Raw genomic sequence first — 24,626 nt, forward strand, 5'->3', positions numbered from 1 at the left:
GAAGAGAAAGCAAACATGGCAGCATAAATGATGAAAACATTTTTGAACAGCACTGCTCAGAGTCTGGTCATTAATACAGTACAAACAGAAACTATTAGGAACAGATTCTGTGTCACAGACTCTGGTTAAAGTAGCTTTTCTCATTTCCGTTATGATGTTGTTAAGAGGAAAACAGATTACCAACAATTACAATCCATAATGAATTCACCAGAAAGCAGCTTACAACTCTGGAGCAGCTTTGGTATAGTGTCTATTGCTACATGTTGGTAGAATTACAGAAATGTAATTTAAAAAGCTTAAATCTCACCCAGACAAAACAAAACCCCTGTAAGTAGAAACATATATTGATGTCTGCTGGTCACAGCAGTTTTATTTTAATCAAATTGAATTTAATCTATTTATTTTTTATTGACATTTTGTAAGCGTAATAACACACTCCAAGTTGTATATTCATACCACACAGGGTTTTATGAAAAACCAAATGACCATAGTAAAAAGAAAAACAAAACAAAACAGAATATTCAACAGGATAAGGAATAACTAGAACCATAGCTGCTCCAATGTCAACAACGATCTGCCATCTGTTGTATGAACGTGTTTTCATGCTACTACACATATTGACCCTGGGACATTATTACATATAAATGCTGCTCTGTTATACCAGATACCCTCTGGATTAAAATAAGTTCCCTTGCTAATGCTGTTTTTTTTGTGACAATGAATAATACAAGCACACATAAAATATAACATCATTCTAACCAGTTACAGTACTTAAGTGTGCAATTTGATGATTTAGAATTATCCACAGGAATCTGCTGAGAGAAGAGTTTTAAAGTACAAAATGTATTTCTATAAAATGTAAGCGAAAATTTTAACCTTACTATTATTATTATTATTATTATTATTATTATTATTATTATTATTATTATTATTTATTTCTTAGCAGACACCCTTATCCAGGGTGACTTACAATCGTAAGCAAATACATTTCAAGTGTTACAATAAGAGCAAGAAATACAATAACTTTTGTTCAAGCGCACTATATATTTCATATGTGTACAGTAAATGAGTGCAGGATTATTTGTGTTGTATTAAGTTACAATGTTTTTGTTTACATGCATCTGCCTTTGGTGGTTTACCCCTAGAGGAATTCCATTTCCAGTGAAATGCTCAGTTTTTCCATCTCTAAGGACCTGTAATTAACCTGGGCCAGAACAGACAACATTTATCAGCACTGCCAGACCTTGGGAAATGGATAATTAAGTGAAGGAACATAACATCAGCTTTAACTAAGACGATACAGGGAAAGGATGCATACATGAAAAATACAGATTAATCAGGCTTTTTGTTTATACTCTACATTTCGGAGCTGTAAAAGACCAAACAGGACCAAATGGCAATTTATGGTAAGAATTACAATATTACAGCTGTAGATAGGATGCCTACAGAGCTGAATTCCATTGTTTCTACTTTTACACTGTTTGAAAGAAATTGCATATGTATACGTGTCTTCAGGTGCATGTGGTGTGGGACCCGATACAAGGTCCAAGCAGTATTTCTCCCCAAAACGTCTGTATTTATTTAAACAATAACAAAAAGAGCCACCCCTCTACCAGCGAAACACGTAGCAAACAAAACAAAGTAAGCAAGGATCCGACCGTCTGTCACGTTTCAGCGCAAGGGACCGTACTCACGCAACTACAGTCCCTTTGTACCACCAAACTCCTCCCTGCAATCAGCCCGTTGCCATGGTTTATCCAATCTCTGCCTGACCCGTATCTGATCGCAGTGGAGTTGTTTAGAGTACTTGCAGTTATGCACTTTACCCAAGATGGCCGACTTCCGGTTTCCGCCCTCCGTCGTGTCGACCCATTTTAATATTGCCATTTCTGATAGAGAGTATGTGTCTTGTCCAAGCTATTTTACTTTCATTCCATAGCCCCTCCCTGGTGAAGAACATGTATGACATATCTTGACAGGAGAGCACGACATAGCAATCTCCAAGAATTGAAAGATGTTTTTCTGTGACACAGATAGTTTTGTGTCCAGATGTCTTTAAGCACAAATGACAGTCCTCTAACAGCTACAGCAGCCCTAACAGAAGCAATGTGGCATCGCAGCTAGGTTATGAAAGACAAATAATTATAGTTCTTAATATATGCATTTCTTGTGTACACAGTCCCATAGCAACACCATACTGAGATAATCATTCTGAGAAATCAAGTGCTCAGTGTCTGTGTGGTTGACTACCTAAATAAATTATTTTCAGACGATTTCTTTCTGCATGGTGCTTGTGTATCTTTTTTTCTAGTCTGGACGGATGAACCTGTCTGATTCACTAGACAGTAAATAACATCTGAGCCCAGAGGGAGCAAGGGTGACCTTAGAAATGTTCTCGTTGTCTAGTTGCTTAAACAAGGATTTCCAGAGAGTAGTGTAAATCTTGAAGCGATTGAACCTAGGACAAAAAATATTTAATTTCATCTTGGCTGTATGGCTATTATATGAATCATTAACGTATTTACATTTTTAGCAGCTGTCTCATAACATTTCCACAACTCTGTTTTTTAAGTAATTTTTTGCTACAAAAAAAGTGACATAAATGGTTTCCAAAATGGTCAGGGTCGTACTTTTATTATTCAACATATTTTGAAATGAGAAAGTGTAAATGGATATTGGTATTTACATTACTTTTATTTACATTGTTTATGTACAAAAATATAATGGCCAATGGGTCACTAAAAACTAAAGTAAATATAAAGTTAGGGTTAAGGATATTTGCATAATAAGATTCCGACTTATTTTCAAGTACTGTACTAAGTATGTATTCACTTTTTATATATGTACTATACTGACTACCACACGTAGAAATGTGTAAACATTATGTAAATATAAAAATTGGAAATTATAAACCAATATAGTGAATTACAATGCCTTTTACTTATAAACACACGAATATTTAGATAACCCGTCCATTTAAATTATACATTATTACCTGCACGATAAACAATTACACAAATGATTAAACACAATGTTCAGATGTTCACTTTCCATTTTCTAACACAACATCTTAACATAGCTTACTTAATCCTATTGGCCAATGCTATGGCTTTCAAGAAACCCACATTCTCAAACAATAGCGTGCACTTGATACAGTTAAAAAACACAAAGCTGCTTGTTGGCAAATGTACAGTACAAGAGTCAATCTGCAGGGTGGGTGTCTTCACATCCGTGTCTCCTCCGCAGGGCGGTTCATGAAGTCTTGAATAGCCTGGTGTAAAGGCAGCCACTTGCTAATTGATGCGCTTATTGCAGAAATCCAGCTGAAAGAATAATATAAAATGCTTAGGGACAAACTATTACCGTAAATGCTTAAATAGTGTTCAAAATCACCACACAGTGTAACAATATACACTGTGTGTATATTGTTACCTTTCTGTGGAGGTCACCCATTCTGTTTTATTAAACAACAGAATGGCAAATAAAGCACGGCTGAGAGATGACACTAATTCATGACAAAATGTAACTTTTTCAGTGGACTGTTTCAGACAGACAAACGCACTTAAATACCTTAGTGTAATAGTGATGGCGTAGTTTATTAGTGATAATGGCATTGCTGTGGCATGTCTCAGTAATAACGGAACTCCCTCATTCAAATCATGCCCTCGACTTCTGATCTTATTGTTTTATTATTACCTCGTGACACGCCAAAGCAATGCCAGTATCCCTTAAATATATGACTTTATATGTTCATATAACCATAGATTTCATAGTTTGCTTTTATTCAACTAAATCTTTTTATAATATTTCATTTCAATATATGTTTCAACAGTTGAAAGTGGGTGGAATATTTTTTTTTAATTATCCTAATAAAAATATTAAGTGATTAAATGGTTTAAAATAAATATGCGACTTTGGTGACTGATTGTATTTTTTTTCTTTTAATATACAAACATTATTACATTTCATTATTCATTCTGCATACAATTTAAATTGTATTACTGCCAGGGAGCATTTCTCCTAAAAAGACGTATTGCTGCCAGGGAGTATATCTTCTAAAAAGACTAATATTCATACATTATTTCATCCCTGCTTATTGAATTATTTGGATCACAAGAGTTGGTTTCAAGTAGTAATTCAGTAATTTTCTTCTTTTTTTAATTTTAGGATTAATTATATGTTGTACCGCTGTGAATTCAGCAAATATATGTGCACTGTTTATGTAGAAAACATTATAAATATGTACAATTTAGAGCACAACACCCTTATCAAACAGTGTGCTTACCGTTTGTTTTCAGTTGCATTCTCTGCACTGAAGTAGAAGGTTTTAAACTCTTCAGAAGGGGGTTTAACTTCAATCACAGAGCGGCGGGAGCCTAGGGACTGTTCACTCACTGTATACCCATGTAAGTAGATCCCTCCTGGAGAGAGAAGTCAGTTTGACAGCAGTTCTATTCATAATAGTTAGCAAGTTATGGACTTAATAATGATAGTGTATTTTATTTCTGTTTCCAGTTTATTAGTCATTAACATAAACATCACTAAATGTTTTGTTACAGTGGCTCTCAAAAGTATTCAACCCCTTTGGACTTTTCCACATTTTATTGTGTTACAGCATGGAATCAAAATGGATTTAATTAGGAGTTTTTGCCACTGATTAACACAAAAAAAGTCCATAATGTCAAAGTGAAAAATAAAATCTACAAATTGTTCTAAATTAATTACAAATATAAAACAGAAAATAATTGATTGCATAAGTATTCACCCCCTTTGCTATGACACACCTAAATAAGTTCTGGTGTAACCAATTGTCTTTAGAAGTCACATAATTAGTTGAATGGAGTCCACCTGCAATTAAGGTGTTTCACATGATTTCAGGTTAAATACACCTGTCTCTGCGAGGTCCCACAGTTGGTTAGTACTTTTCCTAACAAAAACTACATCATGAAGACAAAGGAACATTCAAAGAAAATCCGGAATAAGGTTCTTCAAAAGCACCAATCAGGGGTAGGATATAAGAACATTTCCAAGGCATTGAATATCCCCCGGAGCACAGTAAAGTCCATTATTAAGAAATGGAGAGAATATGACACAACTGTGAATCTGTCTAGAACAGGCCGTTCCTCAAAAACTGAGTATCCGGGTGAGAAGGGCACAGTCTTCCCGGGTGCTTCACAAAACTGGCCTTTATGGGAGAGTTGCAAAAAGAAAGCCATTGTTGGAAAAAAACTCACATCAAATCTTGGCTAGAGTTTGCCAGAAGGCATGTGGGAGACTCTGAGACCAAGTGGAAGAAGATTATATGGTCTGATGAGACCAAAATAGAGCTTTTGGCCTCAACGCTAAGCGCTATGTTTGGCGCAAGCCTAACACCACACATCATCCTGAGAACACCATCCCTACCGTGAAGCATGGTGGTGGCAGCATCATGCTATGGGGATGCTTATCTGCGTCAGGGCCTGGAAAGCTCATGAAGATAGAGGGCAAAATGGATGCAGCAAAGAAAACCTGCTGAAGTCTGCAAGAGACCTGGGACTTGGGAGAAGATTCATCTTCCAGCAGGACAATGACCCCAAACATACAGCCAAAGCCACACTGGAGTGGCTTAAAAACAAAGAGGTCAATGTCCTGGAGTGGCTCAGTCAAAGCCCGGACCTCAATCCAATTGAGAATATGTGGAAAGAGTTGAAAATTGCTGTTCACCAAAGGTCCCCATCCAGCTTGAAGGAACTTGAGCAATTTTGCAATTAAGAATGGGCAAAAATTGCAGTGTCCAGATGTGCAAAGCTGGTAGAGATTTATCCAAATAGAACCATGGCTGTAATTGCTGCCAAAGGTGTCTCTACCAAATATTGACTCAAGGGGGTGAATACTTATACAATCAATTATTTTCTGTTTTATATTTGTAATTAATTTAGAACAATTTGTAGATTTTATTTTTCACTTTGACATTATGGACTTTTTGTGTTGATCAGTGGCAAAAACTCCTAATTATATCCATTTTGATTCCATGTTGTAACACAATAAAATGTGGAAAAGTCCAAGGGGGGTGAATACTTTTGAGAGCCACTGTATGTTATTCAAGCCAATTTCCGAAGACATAACTGAGTGTCCATTTTTAATGGAAACTCGATTGTTAGGATTTTGCTTCTTCAATGTTGCTTTTATATTCCACTAAGAGAAGCCCTTATTTTGCTATTATTTACTGCAACAGAACATTAATAACACAGCTGCTTGGGTCCAGAACATTTTAAAATAAAAGCCTTTCACTTAAAAACAATGACTGTGAAAAGGTACAGTATGTATGTGCTTTTTACACAAGATTTATGTCTTGGAAAAACAGTCAATATTAAGCACTATATGGTGCATGATAGTCCATTAAGATATTATGTTGTGAAGTGCATTAATCAATTTTAGTGTATATTCTGTATGGAGCTTCTACTGTAAAAATATGTCAGAATGTAGTTTTCACTTTCCCTTGAAAGTCAGCTGGTCATATTACTACTGAGGATGCAATGCATCGAGCTTTACCAAAATGAGATGTTGCATTTTGCCCAAACTGGATCCTAGATCCCAAGCCATAGAGACTTGGCTTGTAAAATGTGAAAAAACACAACCTATAAGCTGGTGGATAAGCACATAGGATTTATATATCCAACAGCTATTTTCTTGTCCTTAGGCTGAAAATCTATGCCATATTTATTTGCATGAGAGCAAACATGAAGCGCTTTGAATACACACCAAGAGCATATGTTGAACGAAGGCCAGCATAGAAATACAGACATCCGTCTTTTAATATGCAATAGTGTTGCACCCACATGTCCTTGTTTTTGTCCATTTGGTGAAGGAGACCGAGACATTCAGGATTTTTGATAGCCAACGGGGGGAGGCTGGCATTGTGTCTAGAGACATCCACCCACACATGATTCTGCAACATAAATCAGTGTTAGTAGCTGCCTCAGTGTCACTCATGCAACAGCAGCCTTAATTTCATTTCTAATCTTTTCATTATTCAGATTTCATTGCATCAAGCTACAATTGTTTTCAATAATAACAAATAATAATTCTGGGTGACTGTGGCAAGGCAGAGGAAAAGTTCTGCACATATGAAAGGGAGCAGGCCTACGCCCTGTGTGTAAATTAATTGTGTTGTATTTATTGTTATTATTTAAGATAAATGTATTTATTTTTATTAAGAACGGGTGTATCTATTGGGTCTTTGTAAAAAACAGTGTTTTGCTATTGTTAGGATTGGTTTGAATGTATTTTGTGTTGATTTAAAAATACAATGTTTTTGTGTGTTATTGTTTGGCAGCATCGATGGGATTGAAGCCCCATCCCACAAATCCCACGCAGAAGCTGACCATCTCCTGATTTAATTAATTAATTGATTAATTTGTTACTAATCGGGAGATCACCAGTATAAAACCCTGCAGTTTTCCTTGGTCGAGGTGGGTTTTCAAGAGGAGGAACAAGAGTGAGACGAGAGAGAAGCAAAGCGAAAGGCAAAACAAAACAAAACAAAACAAGTGCTATGTGTCCTGGAAGTCCCAACACTGTATTTGGCACTATATACCGGCAAGTGAGATTTATTTTGATTGATATAGATAACATGATGGTATTTCATGTCCATACTATATTACACATTAGAAGTTGTGCAGTAGATTCTGAGGAGACTGATGTCATTTTTCTTGTTTTTATGGTGGTCTTTCTGTTTTTATTTAACATTATTGGGCTCATTTATTTCAGAAACTATTTTTCTCTGTGACTTAAAAGACACTTTCCTAACAGTTGTGTAGGCAAACGAAGTTAGCACATACAAATAAAAAAAAAAACAAAGCTGTCAGGTATTGCTAAAATAGAGACATAAACAGAGTGGCATGATGACATGTACCAAAGCAGAGCAATATGGATATGTTGGGAGGAAGAATGTAAAATAATAATATGTATACTGCAATAGTAATATACAGAATTTACAAACAATGGTCAATTTGCAGTCATTTTATGTAATTTGACCCACAGTGCTTCCTTGTAAGAAACACAACTTTAACAATACAGAGTTACCATATTATTTTTTGGTCAGTGCAAATGCTCTTTCTCTCACTCCCTTTTTCTTTTTTTTTTTGCTATAATATCCACCTCTTCTGTACCTAGTTTAGACAAGATCGTAATAGAATATCTTTGTTTTAGGTCCGACTGAAATTATGTAGGTGCTTACTTGAACTGGTAGAAGCTGGAACTGCAGTTGTTCCCCCTACGATTAGTCTATGGGTCTGGCAGTACATTACCACTGCTTTGACCACTTAGTGAAACTGAAAGCAAAATTTAAACTTACTGGCTATATCTGCACTCTCCTTACCTCTCAAGAACAGATCTGGTATATACTGTACTGCTGAACTAAACATGTCTTACATGGCTGAAGGTTGATAAAGAATCTCTAAGGAAATAATATACTGTATGAAAATAATCCTGAGACACACATGAGTGATGCGGTGTGGTATAGCATGGAAAGAGCAGCACTTTGCCGTGCATAGCGCTCACCGAGTCAAGCGTTTTATTTTGCGATATTTTGCAACCAAGACATTTTCCTGCAGTGGCAACTTTATTTCTAACCAATGAGATGTGTGGTTTGGGATTGCATGATACATTATATCTGGATGACAACTTCAGAACATCCATCCACATGATTTGTGTGATTAATATCTTATACTACTTCATCACACACAAAAGTAACAAGAAGACATGTTAATCCCAAATTACATTCAAAACATTTTGGCCTGGTTTTATTTGGTGCCTGTTAGGGGTAATACATTTCTTGGTATTTAATTCTGTAAGAACAGAAAGTTAAGGGAGAAAAATGAAGCTTTCAGAAACATAAGGCAATTTTTTTAAAAAGCATAATGAAGGGTTGCCCTACTAAATTAACAGCTCTTTCATTGTTGTTTATTTAAAATGTAACTAAGAAATCTCAAACACAGAGCAAAGCAGTACATGTACATTTCAATTTTGTAACCTTTAAATAAGCTCACTATTCATGAATGACAAGGTAGCGTTGAGAGGATGGGAAACATACTGTTGTACAGTACAATGCCTCCCGTTTCTTTCCTGGTCTGTAAATAACAATATTTTCTTTAATAAATTAACTGCATATACTGGTCTTATACTGCATTTAGTTTGAAATTCTTCCAATTCTGTCTCATCATCACTGGAACTCCAGTCCATAATTTGTGGCCAGTTTGGCTGTATTGGTAGGGATATGATTTACTTTGGAAACTGATGCCACATACGCTGTTGTGTGTCCACCAGTTTTTCAGTATCACCCCTCACCACTCATGTGCTCCCCAGGCTTAATAAACCACCTTTGACCTACTGCATCCATTCCATTAATACCACTTTTAGGCCAATATAAAATATAAACATGAACACAAGGTTTCTGCTGAATTCTGCAGTCAATGCGCACAGACTCGCTACTGCATCCCTCTTTCTATAAATAGACAGATGTTGACTGGCAGGCTGCGCACAGATTACCAAGTATGGGTTAATCAATTACACACAGCTTAGCAGGGTATCTGGGAAGCCAGTCAAATTCAAGTCTGTTTTTATTTGCTGTTGCTTGTCTACTGGGGAATGAAAAAAGGTCTAAATGGTGACAATACAAAAAGTGCAACATTTGCATAAACAGCTCAAATAATTATCCAATACAGCAGATAAAGCATGCTCTATAAGTATGCTTCAACCACTTAACATAAAACAAAGCTGTACATAAAAACAAACTGCTACAGCTGTTCATACTATTAATGAACTCGCTTTGTATTAAGCTTCCTGATTGAGGTTTTGAATCTCATCAGTAATCACATTTTTATCCCATATAAGTGATTTGATGCTTTTCTGTTTCTCGATTTACAAGAAAGTATGTCTGAATCTATGGACATGTTTTAACTGAAAAATGCAAACATTTAGTCTTCTTTATGGTATACACTGTAATAGGGGATAATTAGCATTCCACAAATATATGCAGAAAATCTTGCCACCTTCCTCTAATAAGCTCATCATAATAAGTGAGTAAACTGGTTTTACTCTGAAAAGCAAAAGGTCCTGTTGCATATTATTTGACATGCTAGATGATCTGATCAATAAAGTTACCTGAGTGACAGGGTGAACTGCTCTCTCCATTGCCTCGAGCCATCTGCAACACAAAGAGAATGACAAATAGACCACTGAAATAGTGAAATATCTCCAGAAAGAAATGCCTTATGGGTAAAAAATGTATAAATGGGTAATTGTATGTAAAAATAATGTGTAAAAAATAATGTGATATCTTGTAACAATTGTAAGTCGCCGTGGATAAGGGCGTCTGCTAAGAAATAAATAAATAAATAAATAAATAATAATAATAATAATAATAATAATAATAATAAAAAAACAAAACAATACAAAATGTATAAAACAGAAAAAAGAAAAGAACAGGGACAGAGAGCTCATGTGGCTCATGTACTGTACACCTCAGTGATCTAGCACAGCATGCGTGTTTGTAGTTAGTGGTAAATGCAACATGGAGTTACTCCATCCCCCACTGAGTAAAATAACTGTTGTTGTTTTAAAATAACAGGGATACTGAAATGACACAACACCATATAATATAGCTCTGCGAAAAAGACTACTATACTGTAGTGGATTTTAAAATGTACTCCATACATTAAGTTGACGTCAGCACCCCTTACATTGCCCTGTTATGAATTTGTAGTTTTATTTTTCAATTTCTTTCTTAACTTTGAAACATCTCTGAATTTTCAAAGCTATACAGTAGTCCTTTCCTCTGTTTTGGTCCGCTGGTACTGCTCTTTCCTTTCGAGGCAAAGTGTCCAGTTCACCTGGCCCACAGTTTCAGTTTCAGTAACTGGACCCGCAGTTATTAAAGTGGTTGGAGTTTGTTGTGCACTTGCTTTGAGGAAGTCTGTTACTATTTCACTTCCTAGGTCACTTCACCTCAGCGGTGTCTTTGAAGTCACTTTTATTATCATACATCTAATAATATTCTTACATTTACAATCGTGGTCCTATTACAGTTATTGTTAAGGCACTTACCTTTTCATTTCCTGGTTTGATGTAGCACAGAAGTAGAAAACTCGACTCCCAGACAGGGGGCTGCACTTGAACACAAATGGTTTGCCGAGGCTTAAATCCGGCCCCACTTCAGCACCTTCTAACTTCAGTGCCTCAAGGGGCCTGCACTTTCCTTCATCCTGAGCAAAAAGACAAGCATGGCTGGTTTGGAATATTTTGTTTTAAAATACTTTCACACCTATCGGTTATTAATCTGAATGTTTGTTGGAATTTAAAAGACATACCATGAAAAAGAGGATAACGTGTCTATAATAACTTTTACAGGGCTGATCTTGTTTTCAAAAACTACCTCACCTACTTTAGGCTTCAGTTAATAAGCATGGTAAGAAGCTGACTATTACAGTTGCATTAACTACGTTTACTACATTTTCCTGGGATTGAAGTTTAACACTGCCACTTGGTGGCCAAATATTGTATTTATGGTTTTTAGGGTACACAGAATACACAGAAACAAGGCATTGAATTTATGATGTACAATGCTTAGAACTGAAAAAAATCAGTAGTTACAAAATTTGAGAAAATGATCCAGGTAAAGCAGTAAAAATGAAAAACAAATTAATCGTATTTAAAATACAAGACTGCCATTGCCATGTTATTGTCTGTAAAGATATGTGACCTTAAACATTACACTTTACATTTTATATCTAAGCAATTATACTACCACTGTAATTTACTGGAGTGGAATGCACCAGGTATTTCATTCTGCCACAGGGGTAGTGGAATGTCTCTTACTTTTTTGTGTTTGTAATAGTAAAAGCAGCCATCATGCTTCAGCACAAACCACCTCTTCCTCCACCCCTTCAGGAAGCCTGACTGGGTGCGTTTGTGAAGGTATCCCCGGCAAGCTGGTTTGGGAGTATTCGGGCATTTGCTGATGTCTGAACCTATGACTAAGATGAGGGTATCCGGGCCTACAGAAATAAAAGTGTGGCCAGCTTAGCCAAAAAAGAAAAGCCTTCAAATCATTTATTAATCTTAATTTTAATAAGGAAAGAAAGCAAGCTTTTAATCGTGTCGCTGATACAATCCCTTTAATCAGCAATTCCCATTTAACATATTGGGCTCAATTTTGAGGAAACGAGGTAAAACACAAACATAAGGGTAAAGTGTTTTATGCTTGCTTTGGACTGCGCCTTCCCCTTCATGTTGTGATTTTGAAGGTTGGGTGCTAGCGGAAAACATTAGCGCTGACCAATTAAAGAGTGGGAGGCAGAAGCTGCAGAAAATCAGGAGCAGCTGACATTTCCTTTAAGAAAAGGATAGAGCATTTGCCTTTGCTGTGATTTTGATGTACAAAAAGTTGCCTTACTGCCATAGCACCATGTGTTAATGAGGTATACATAAATATTTACATTAATTGAACAATTTTGGCATATGTGACTGCAGAGTTTCATTATGTTCATAAACATTATTTTTACACTTCCAGCCTTTGCAATCCAGAGCTTATTTAGATGTATATGGGAACTGTGATTTGGAACGTGGAGTCATTAACTTTAGAGCTGGTGTGATAAATAAAGATTTGTATGAAACATATTATTTGAAAATGACTGCAACTAACTGTTGAACTAACTGCTCTTTTGCTTCTATAACGTTTTCTTCTATATTTACTTAAAACAAGCGAACTTCACAGTAAATCCCATAGTTGTGAAACAAGCCCTGTGATTTACCTTGCCGGGCCAAAGCTGCTGCCTCAGAGTGCGGTATGCTGGTGACATCCGTTCCATTCACACTCATTACAATATCACCCATCAGCAGCCCTGCCTCCTCAGCAGGACCATCTGAAATCAATCAAACACGTCCAGTGAACTGGGGAAAAAGTTAAGTTGATGTACAGGAATGGAGTTTAACTGCAAATGGTATGGTGTGTTTGTGTGTGTGTGTGTGTCTATATATATATATAAAATACTAGAATGAATAACATTATTTGAAACTTCAAATACACTGGGTTAGATTTGTTTAATTTCCTAGTGTACAAACTCAGTGTGCGTGTACACTCCCCCCTTGTGGCAACATTAATATTACACCCAAAGTCAGCTGAAGTGCTCACTCAAAGTCCTTTTCAAACCTTGCCTCTTCCAGTTGTTCCATGAAATGTAATAGAAGGGGCAAGATTTCCTATCCCTATACTAGAACATATATACCGTGAACAAATCCAGTCAGCTGTCATTAATACGTATTTCAATAGAACAGCAAAAACAATTATCTTATCAGTAACTCTTATTATCATATATATATATATATATATATATATATATATATATATATATATATATATATATATATATATATATATATATATATATACATGTAATAGTACTGTGCATTTTCAGGAAAATATGGTTGTAAGTGAACCTTTAAAAAGTATATGTTGCAAATGAACTGCACTTGAAATCTCCACGTCCCATTCTGAGCATGGGCATTTTTAAACCACAAAACCAAGGTGTCCTCAACATCAGGGTATTGAGCAAACACTGAAGACGTGCTCCAAAATAATTTGCACAAACAGGAAATGTGTGTTAAGTGAATTCGTATTATACAAAATAATTTACAATAAACGACTTGGCCAGAACCATGTAGAACATTCATAGTATCAGGAAATGTGTTTAATCTAAGTTTGTTTTAATGAGAATTTACTGTGTATTTAAAATATATATATATATATATGCCAGGGTCTAAATTCTGAAATTTATACTGTCATAAAAAAAAATTTCATTAAACATCACTCAGCTGTTAAATTTACATAGGCCTGCTGTAAGTAAGATACAGTCAAACCGTGACATCCCTTTTCTTGTGGCCATCTCAAATTTACATTTTAAAATGTTGGTTCTGTAATACACAATACAATTATACTGTATATATTTTCTTCTTAGTTTTTTTTTTTTTACTGTAGTGTGACTTACTTGTGTCTACTTCTGTCACCAAGATTGGTTTAGAAAATTGAATTCTGAATCCCCAGGGATAGTCACCTGTACCTTTGATGACTTTCACAGTCCTCTCTCGAACTGTTAAGGAGAAACACATAACATCAGCATAGGCATGTCATTGTACAACATTACTGGACATATTGATACAATTAAGATGCTTAAACGGGTTTGCTAAAAGCCAAAAGAAGAGTGTCTTCTTGTCATAACATTTAAATGGTAGAAAGAACAAAGAACAAAAATGTGTATATCATTCTTTATTACCTACCATTCAATATCCACCTATAATGCTTTTTGCCAACAATATTAACATAACTTTCCATAACAAAATAGATACTAATAACAGATAACTTTCCACAGACAGAATATATATCTTTTTTTTCTGACAGGTGTCTATGTATACACTACCCTTCAACTGGACCACTACTTGTTGAAGTGTATAAAGACATCTAACCAGGTCACAATGCCAATCTGTTTGAAAGATGCTATCCTATGTGCTGCACAACAATATATTTGCTTTCTTTTTTTGACAGACAGATTGCTACTGGCCCTTTCCCCAACAGGTTTTTTTTTTTTTGTTATAAACGTAATGAATCTCAAACTGCACTTCATAATGTAATACTATTGTTCCTCATTTAGTAAAATCTCACAGTACTTGCTACTGGTCGGGGTCTCTTGCTCAGACACCTGGGGCTGTCATTTGCTCTGATGTCATCTCCTCTGTAGATCCAGGAGGCTGAGTGGAAGGTTTCTGTATAAAACCCCTTGTCTTCATTCTCCCGCACGCCCACATCCACAGAGCGAGTCTCCTCTGAGTTCACTGTAAACAGGAACACAAAAACTTCAGCTGAAGAAGTACTTGTAGTCCGAAACGTCCTGATATAATACATTTTTCTATCAATTATTCACATTTTTGTGTACCTCTTACCCTTTTCTTTCTGATTTTGCTCCTTTTGGTACACAGCAGTTTTTCCTTTTTCAATTTTTAAATATACCCATCTGATAAAAATGCTGACCTAAAGTCACATGCCTTATCATATGAAAAATGCAATTTGAATTTAATCATGCTATATTTGAAATGCATCCTTAATTTGCTATAGTTTTATTTTCTATCTGTGGTTTGCTGTGGTTTTCTTTGCTAAAACTGCAGTAGCACTAGTTTTTGAACTAAGCAGTTGAAACTAATGTAATGTAATTGTAACTGCTTCTATTCCTAGGATTGCTGGTAGTCAGCTTTGTTACTCTCAGATTAGCTGTATATACAAACCTGACTCTTCTGTTATGATGCTTGTGTTTGAACTGCCACCAGCAGAGCTCCTCTGTTTGCTGTCCTTGAACAGCATGCGTCTCTTTGCCCAGCGCTCTGATTCCTCTTGTGGGATGCTCTCTTTAGGTCGCATGTCTTTCAGTACATGGTCACAAGGTAGCTTCAGGTGGGTTCTAGCCTCTGTCTTTGTCTCCTTTGGGACTGACACATACCAGTATTCAGTGTTAATTTATGGGGGAGCTGTTATAGCTATTGTATTAATGTATTTAAGTGGAACCTTACTTTACACCATCTATATTTTCAGAATACTAAATCTTACACTTTAAATAAGTGTTTAACGAGAAGCTTCAAATGTCATTTTAATCATCTTTTTTTTTTTTTTTTTACATTCCCCTTGCTATTTTGTGTAAAAGTTAAGAAAAGTAATGTTACTTAGGAACCATGCAAAATTATGTTAAAATTAGTTAAAATTGTGCGTGCATCCCAAGTATGTTTAATAATATGTTTTATTTTACAGGAGTTTAAACAATGTGAAATTGACAAAAATGATAACCTCTATTCATTTATTTTTTAAATGTCTTGTTCCTTAATATTATTCAAGGATAAAATATGCATTTGACCAATTAACTTTGCTTGTATTGAAACACCAGAGACAAAGAGAGTGGTCCCATTCTATTAATACATTAATGAAAATATAAACACATTAAAAGGGCCTTGCCAACAGATGTACATTATTACTGCATATCTAATAAAACACTTACATTTTGGGACACTTGGCTTTTCATCAAGTGTATCTGTTTTCTGCAACTTCTCTTTTTTGTCACTGGCTTTTTCATGCAACTCTGAAATGAAGCCACTTGTTTGCACATCCTGACAGGCATCTGCCTCTGACAGGACGAATACAGCCTTGTTTTCACACGCTTTATCCATATTCCCTGCTTCCATTTTCTCTGGATCTGCGGAACTATCTTCACACTGTTCAGTGCTTTTCTGGGATGGAACCTCTACACTGTTTGTGTGTTCAGTAAGTGTCTGCTGATCTTCAGACAGTTCTGCAGAATCTAATACCCCAGACACGAGGTCTAAAGCCCCTGTATCAAACGACAGAGAGTTGTGGTAAGAGGATTCTGATTTCAGTGGGTCACTTCCTTCTGTCGCAGTCTCGTCCACATCTAAAATAGGTGATACAGAAGGATTGTCATAAACACAAGTGAAAAAGTCACTCCGATGTTTCTCAGAAACAGATGTATCTGGAGATGGGCTGTTATTTTGAATCAATAATCTTTTCTCTGAATCTCCTATAATTACAGTCTTGACCGAACCTCTCCTTTTTTTTGGACTAAGGCCTGGCTCACATATCTTTTGTAGATCAATATCATTATTTTGTACATTACCCTCAAGTTCATTCAGTGAATCAAATACTCCACTGCCGACATGTTCTTTATCGTCAATATACTCATAGGAGATACTTCTTGATGGTGGTGTTACTTGAATCATTAAATCCTTGCTCATAATTGGTATTTCCCCAGAAAGCTCAAGATTGTGGTTATCATTGTCCAACATCTCCTCATCAAAGCCACTCTCAGCAAACTCAGCAAGTTCCAAAGATCCAAAATGGTAGCTTTCTCCAGAGGAATACCCATTAATGGTGTCAGGACTGGTACATACATTATTGTGTGAATTTAAGGCCAGAAGAGAAGTATCTTCGACTGCTTTCTGGTTGTGTTGAAAATCTTTGTAGACTTCGTCTGTACTCTCTTCTGATTCAGACGGGTAAAAGGGGTGCTTGCTTCCAACTGAAGCTGAAGTGTTTAAAAGGAGAGGTCTTGAATAACTAATGTGGCATGAGCCAGGTCTGCAATCACTTCCAGTATCTGAAGACGTTCTGTGTTCTGCGCAAAAATGATAAGTCCCTCTATGTTCAATATGAACCCTGTCTAGTCTTTCAGAGCCCAAAGGGAGTGCCTTCATAAAAAAGGGTGGAAAAGTTCCAGAAGAAATAGATTCTCTATAGGACGGCAAGCTTTCACGCATTCTGGGGAAAACACTGGCAGTTCCCGGGAACGTCTTTCTTCTCTTGGGTTGCTTTTCTAAGTAACAGTTTGGACTTGATTTTGTTTCCAAAATGGCAATACTGTTATTTCTCAGCCACGTTTTCCCTTCATGTTTGTGAATGAAATCTTTAGTGAAGCTTGATCTACTCATTGGCATTTTGGGGCCCATAAACATGGGATTATAACCTTCTGCATTACCACTCTGCTCACTGCCAAACAAATTACTCTCTTTCCTTCCAGACATGTATCTTGTACTATCAGAGGAAGTGGATTCATCCATGATCCTGGCTGTCTCAGTCTGGGTGTCAGACTTATCTCCATTGTTTATCTGAAATAAGGACATGCCCTCTGTGATTTCATCTAATAATTTCAACTCTTTATCTGCAAACTCATCAGGTGGAGGTATATCTGAAACCACATCAGTGCCTAGTGTGTCAGATGAGTGTTCTGTCCACAGTAGGCTACAGTCTGATAAAGGATAAAGGCTGCTTGACCTCTCAGTTGCTGAGTTGTCTGTATCATTGGAACAGCCACTTTGCTCCTGGTTACAAATACAGCACTTGTTTTTACAGTCTTTGCAACAGCTTTTACAACAACCTGTGTCCTTGTCACACTTGATGGAATCCTGTCTAACCTTATTAAAGTCTTTATCAATTTCTGAGATTCTCATCTTAAATACATGGTTTCTGCTGTCCTGGCTAAAACTTGTAGGATTCCCATTTATATTAAAAGAGCAGTGACTCATTGGGTTTTCATTATTTGGAAAATGACATTGACCCAATTGTCTTTCTCTGTGAGTGCAAGTCTCCTTCCTCTTCCCTTCTTTGCACTCAACCACAAACATAGCTTTGAAATCTGGGTCAGCCGAATGCAAGACTTCCTTTACTTCCACTTTAATGTTGGAAATTGTGCATTTGACTTTGGTAGTGGTTACTGACAAGTTAGATTTATCTTTATCAGGATGATGCCTTACTGTTATTCTTCTTAAAGCTGACACCTCTTGATCATTTATTTTGACTCTTGTTGTGATTGTCACTACTTTGTCATTTTTGTCAGCGGGTGGTGTGATTTTATCTTCTTCTTTTCCAGTTTGACAGTCTGCGTCAGGTGTTTCTTGGCTATTTCCTTTACTTTCATGTCTGAAGCAGGGTTCATTTTCCCCACATTCATCAGATTCCAGTACATCCTCTCTTTGCGATATATCAGCTGCACCCTTTTCAGCTAAAGCCCCATCATTTTCATTTTCACAAGCTTTATTAGTGGTGTCGTTGTTGTGACATTGAAATGGAAACAGAGAGTGGCTGGCTGAAAAATAATGAGGGATATCACATTAGCATTCTGAAGCACAATCACATTTCCTGCATCTAGTTCACTGTCCTGCTTTCAGGGCAATCACGTCAAGGGATGTTTGGGAGATTGCCCCTGCATTTTTAAAAACTGATTATTTCAATACTTTTTACATTACAGTTGTATTTGTATATCGACTGTAGTTTTGAAACTTTCACTGGAATAAAAAGGAAATCAGCTTTTTGTTAAGTTTTTTCAATTTAATTGTCCCTTCCCCTACCCTCAGTCACAAAATCAGAAATACAATAGACATTTTAAAAGGAAATTACTACTAGGCACCATCAATAAATACATCTGGATTACAAGTGATTTCTGTAAACTGCAAAAAAGTAAAATTGTGTGGTTTCCCCTTTATGAGTACAATAATGTCGCCATTATTAAACACAGAAAAGTCCTGCGATTAACTACTTGAACTATGTGAAATAAACAGTCCACAGTCCTTAACATAATAGCACACTGTTTCAGATAGTCAGGAAAGATTTAACCTTACAGTGCTGTTAATGTTCCTTTCTTAAAGAGTGAACTCACTCACATTTTGTGCTGCTGGAGCTTTTCCTTCTCTTGCTGTGTCTCCGCCTTCTTTTGCTCATTGTTACATATATAAGGATATGGATTTCAAAACATTTAACTGTAAAAAAAAAGACTTTAAAAAGTATAAATGAACTATTCATTAACAAAGAAGCATATCATTGTTTTGATTGTATTCCAACATTCTCTTTTTGTTGTTATCATAAACAAATGTAATATTAAATCCAAACTGACATAAATCAGTTTTGTTTTTATACATTGGAAGTTAAGGAGAAATATCTGACCCCTAGCATGTTATTGAATTACAATGCACGGTCTGGGATACCACTGGGATTGTCTCCCTCTTTCTGGACAATAAAGGTTCTTTCTGAGGGCCAATCTGCCTCCATGGTAACAGACTGTGCCTTGTAGCAACAGTTACAGTACCTGCCTACTGAACCTCAGTGTAATGTAGTGACATGATCGCAATGAAGGTACTGTAACCCAGACTACATCCAACCCGCTTGATTAAAAAGGGGACGATTTATTGACCATCCCAACATACATTGTTGATTTCTCTTTCTCTAAAATGAAGTTTAGAATCTATTTAAATTATGTTTTGTCATATTTTATAATGTTGTCAAATAACTAATTTTACTCATGCTGTTCATGTAACAAGAAAACTAAAATTGATGGCACTATACAATATCATTACTTAAAAAAGGAGATTTTTTATATTTCAATTTGTGAATAAAACCAGTTCACCTCAAGAACAGTTCATCTTGTATAATGCACATGTATATTTGATTACACTTTTCAGCAAAGATAATTTAGTATTTAGCTTTCATTTGTGAAATGCCCTTCCTAATACCATTAAGTCTATCAAACCCAATGGGATCTAATGTATCAGTCTAAGGTCATTCCCATAAATGGGTTGAATAGTTGCTTTATATAATGGGCTGATACGTAAGCATTTCCATGACTTAAAGAGAATAATGTTATTTGCTGACTTCATGATGTATATACAGTACCAAATTACAGTGAGTGAGCCAAACTCCTGCACCCAGTCATCATTTATCTATAAACGGCAATCAAAATCAATCAATCAATCTTTATTTTATATATTATTATTTCTTAGCGCCTTTCATAGTGGACCCTTACCTCAAAGCACTTTACAAGATACATTAAAAAACAATGCATAAAACATTAAATACAGTGCAAAATAATACATTAAAATACAAGACTAGGATGTGAAAATTCTAAAACATTGTGGATGCGTATGTCATATAGAATCATAAGAAGATACAGTGAAAGATCAGAAGTAGCAGAGACACAACAGTATGTGTAGAAGATCTTTTCTGAATTTGAAAATGCAATATACTGCCAATTGCAACCAACACAAGTTGATACACCATTTTAAAAATTATAGTATGACATTCATTTCCACAGATCCTGTCCTCCTTATACATCTAGACAATAGGAACCAATCCCGTCCCATAGACTTTAATGTTAATGGAATTCTGATATTAGCAACTGCACACCGCTTATTGACAACTTTATTACTAGTTGCCAGTGCTACAGAGCGCACTTGCATGATTTACACACATACTTGATACAGCTTTTATAACACAGTGACTTCACAACTGCGTATTTCTGGCGGACTGAGGCAGAATCTTGGCTTTGAAACTGGCTACGAAGCTGCATGCAAAATTGAGATGGATTTACAGAGGGAGGTGGTACATTGTAAAAAGCAGACAACGTTGGACAATTTCTTATTTTAAAATTGTGTTTACTGTCAACTAAAATATCACCTAAATTAGCTTCTCTTTTGACTGCTACAACTGGGGCCTTAAGAAATACTTTTTTCAATTTTTCTGAATTATGTAGAATCCGCAAGTGTTTCCAAACTATCTTAGAAATATTAGGCAAAAGTTTAGAGTAAGTTATTACTAATGGGACTCTTGACCTTTTTATCTCTATTTTTATAATCTAGTAGATCATCTCTTTTTAGTTTATCCACTTTTCTTAACTCTGTCTCTATAATTCTTTCTTTGTATCCTCGTTTTTTTAAGATTTATTTTAATACATTTGTTTGTTTTACATAGTTACTTTCTTTCGAGCATATTCTTCGTATTCTCATTCCTAGACCCTTTGGGATTGCCCTTTTAGTGTGTATTGGGTGTGCATGTGTAAATACTGGTGCATGTCAGTAGGTTTACAAAAGTGGTCAGTCTCAATTGAACCTTCTTCAAGTTTTACTATGGTATCTAAAAAGTTTATTTCTTTTCTTGTCCATCGAAGGTCCACCTTAATATTACTGTGTATTTCATTTGCCATTTTATGAAACTGGAAAAGAGATTCTTCTCCATGTGTCCAAACCCCCAAAATATAATCTACAAACCGAATGTATTCTAAAGGTTCTCTTTCCAATTTTCTAAGTAATTGTTCTTCCCATTTCCCGATGTAGGTACTGTCAAAATGCATTCCTAATTTAGATCCTATTGCTGTACCATCGTTTTGTTTGTAATTCTTATCAACAAATGTAAAATAACTGTTTTATAAAACTATGTTGATCATGTTCAGCACCTCTGCTGTTGGTATTGATTTATCTAGTCTATTATCTAGTGCTTTTTGACAAGCTTCTAAAGTTTCTTTACGAGGGCCACTTGGGTACAAGGATTTTACATCCATGCAAAATAAAATTGTATCCTCTGGAAGGTTGTGCTTTAGTGATTCAAGTCTTTTTAAAAATGGTGTTGTATCCTTAACATAGCTTGGTAATTTCTCAACGTGTGACCTAAGTTGTTTTTCTGCTATTTCATCTATTATGTGTGTTGGATTATCAATCGTGCTGACTATCATTCGCATAGGGTAATTTTCTTTGTGCATTTTAGGATTTGCTAGGCCAGTTCTTGCATTATGTGGCTGCATGTATTTTTTTAATTCACTATTTTCTTATCAAATGTTTCTGGAAGAACAAATGATTGTTATCATTTTGTTAATGCCCTATGAATAGGATTGTATGGCATTAAAAACTGTGTTAATCTTACACAAGTCTACGCTTCAGAAGTCACACCTATAGCGCTGGTGAGGTATGTCTCTCTTGTGGGATAAACATGTAATCCTTATCTCACCAGCATGAGAGCTGGTGCATGACAGAACATCCTATTTCCACACGTCACCTGATCTTGGCAAACGTCATACCCATGAAATAAATCTTTCTTCGATAAGTGCTACAGCATCAACCACCATCTTCTGTAATTATAAACCTAAACTACATTTAACAATATCTGAAAGCATAATGTACAAGGAGTTTGGAGAGATGATCAATTTTAAGCAGTTTAAAAGGAAAAAATAATAAAGAAAACTTTGCAACTTACATATACAATCAGCACTTGATATCCGTTACCCAGATACACGTCCGTCACGTTTTACCACCCTTGTACTAAAAATAAAATCAATCCCCACCATGTAACACATGAATACACTTACCCGTCACATCCGATTTCCAACTCTGTCACCATTTTTCTGATACAAAGCCCAATCTTTTCAATGTTACAATGTACTTGTTTATCCGTCACACCCCGCAGTTTTTTTTTTGCTCGCATGCCAAATCAGTCTTTATTGTGCAGTTACACAGCGCTTCCTCCAATTTCACATGACGAAAATGCAGCACAAACAAAGCAAATGAGACAAGCTATGCCAAAGTAAAAGTTTATCATTAAACCGTTTTAGATACTGTGATGCATTTGTTTACAAAACCAACTACAGTACATCTAAATGGAAGCCTACTTATTTTAAAACTCAGTCCTTTCAGATATGTATTTTTTGATATTGTATCTTTTCTTTTATTTGGAATGGACCAAAATGAAATAATCAGATATGCATCGTTTAACCGTCACTGAAGTCAAAATGTTATGGGGTCGGATATGTGAGTGCTGACTGTAATTATATATCTTGCTGAATTGCCTGCATTTACCATTTAAATCATTGAAATAATGCCAACTACAAAACAACACCATTGTTAAACTACTGTAACATTTACTTTGATTAATTTACAGATTCTAGATATCAAAACATAGAGAGAACTAAATACAACGCGAAACTAATTTAAATACCACTGTTCATAAATGAGGAAAGATTTACGGACGATTCAAACTTCATTGACTTGCGTGTGCCCATCTCTTTAAAAACTTGGTTTTGAAGGACATTTATATTTGACAGACACTGGCCGTGCAATAGCTGGTTTTAAAGGGCCGTATTCAATTGCTATAACCGTTTAGCTTCTAAATAAATACATAAATATATTTTCTTTAAAAAAACTGTTATCATTGAAGTGCTAATCCAGTCTAGACCATTATATCTGCAAGACAGTATGACTGTGTCCTTCTATACACAAATGTAAGCAAAACACAAATACAAGTAGTCAAATCTTACCATCAACAATCCCACCAGACGCTGTCCGTTAAATGCACAAACACCACCAGATGAACATAAGGCATACCTATGGAATTGTGACAAAGAAGACAGTATTGTTTATCTCTCTTGGTCTGCTCTACTTAGTGTTGCTATTTTGGTTTTAAAGCCCTGAAGCTGATTATTCAATGTAATCCTATGAAGTACTGGTGATGCACTGTCATTAAAAATAAGTCATTCTGTGCACATAGCCAAGAATCTAATCATATTAGGAATCTGAATCAATCCCCATTCCAGACCCAAATATTTTATTTCCTAAACTATTAAGATAAACTTTTATGATGCACATTATAAAGGCAGGCACGTTTACTCAAAACAGAGTATTTTAGAAGTGGTCTTGTGAAAGGGAAATCAAGAAAGGGAAATCCTCAAGAAGAGTACAGATCACATATTAGTGATTGTGAGAGAAAAAATAAATTGTCTGTCTTTTATTGAATTCAATGTTAAACTTATTTAAATCACATGTTCATCACCTTTCTTGGCACTATTCTTTCTTGACAGCACACTTTCATCTCAAGAAGCACATTCGGTGTGCCTCTTTATCCTGATGTCATAGATCTTGAGGAGATTCATCCTTAATGCAACTTCTCTCTTTTCTCACGTACAGCTCAACTGTACTTTACTGTATATTGTATAGTAATACCATTAGTATAAGTGAAGCAACATTTAGTAAAGGAGTTTTTGTGAGAAACTTGTTGTGTATACAAACAAGTACAATGACATGTCACTGTGATTGTAAATGAAATATTAGAGATATCAGTACCATTAAAAAGTATGTATCCAGCACTTACTTCCACAGTGTGTGTGTATATATATATATATATATATATATATATATATATATATATATATATATATATATATATATATATGCAAGTGTGACATAAACATCACCAGATTCTGATATTCTCAATAGCTTTTGCTAAAGAA

The 24,626-nt window shown here is 35.6% G+C and overlaps 1 protein-coding gene across 4 annotated transcripts; it reads right to left on the bottom strand.

Moving 5' to 3' along the window:
- Nucleotides 1–1,007: 1,007 nt before the first annotated feature.
- Nucleotides 1,008–23,760, bottom strand: LOC131698800 (uncharacterized). Of its 4 annotated transcripts, XM_058992943.1 has the most exons (13): nt 23,658–23,760; nt 19,246–19,341; nt 16,074–18,671; nt 15,313–15,513; nt 14,701–14,865; nt 14,025–14,126; nt 12,792–12,902; nt 11,857–12,035; nt 11,086–11,243; nt 10,144–10,186; nt 6,742–6,928; nt 4,286–4,421; nt 1,014–3,323 (listed from the first exon to the last, which is right to left on the bottom strand). In XM_058992943.1, the coding sequence occupies exons 2-13, from the start codon at nt 19,301–19,303 to the stop codon at nt 3,224–3,226; spliced, it is 4,038 nt and encodes a 1,345-aa protein (XP_058848926.1). In that variant the 5' UTR covers nt 19,304–19,341; nt 23,658–23,760; the 3' UTR covers nt 1,014–3,223. The 4 variants fall into 4 exon arrangements, 2 of the variants coding, with proteins under 2 accessions (XP_058848926.1, XP_058848920.1); XR_009307829.1 differs by lacking the exon at nt 23,658–23,760 and having other exon boundaries at nt 1,008–3,323; nt 6,819–6,928; nt 19,246–21,542; XM_058992937.1 differs by lacking the exon at nt 23,658–23,760 and having other exon boundaries at nt 19,246–21,535.
- Nucleotides 23,761–24,626: the final 866 nt, after the last annotated feature.

The sequence above is a fragment of the Acipenser ruthenus genome, chromosome 2 (genome assembly GCF_902713425.1).
Source record: "Acipenser ruthenus chromosome 2, fAciRut3.2 maternal haplotype, whole genome shotgun sequence".
Classification (NCBI taxonomy): Eukaryota; Metazoa; Chordata; class Actinopteri; order Acipenseriformes; family Acipenseridae; genus Acipenser; species Acipenser ruthenus.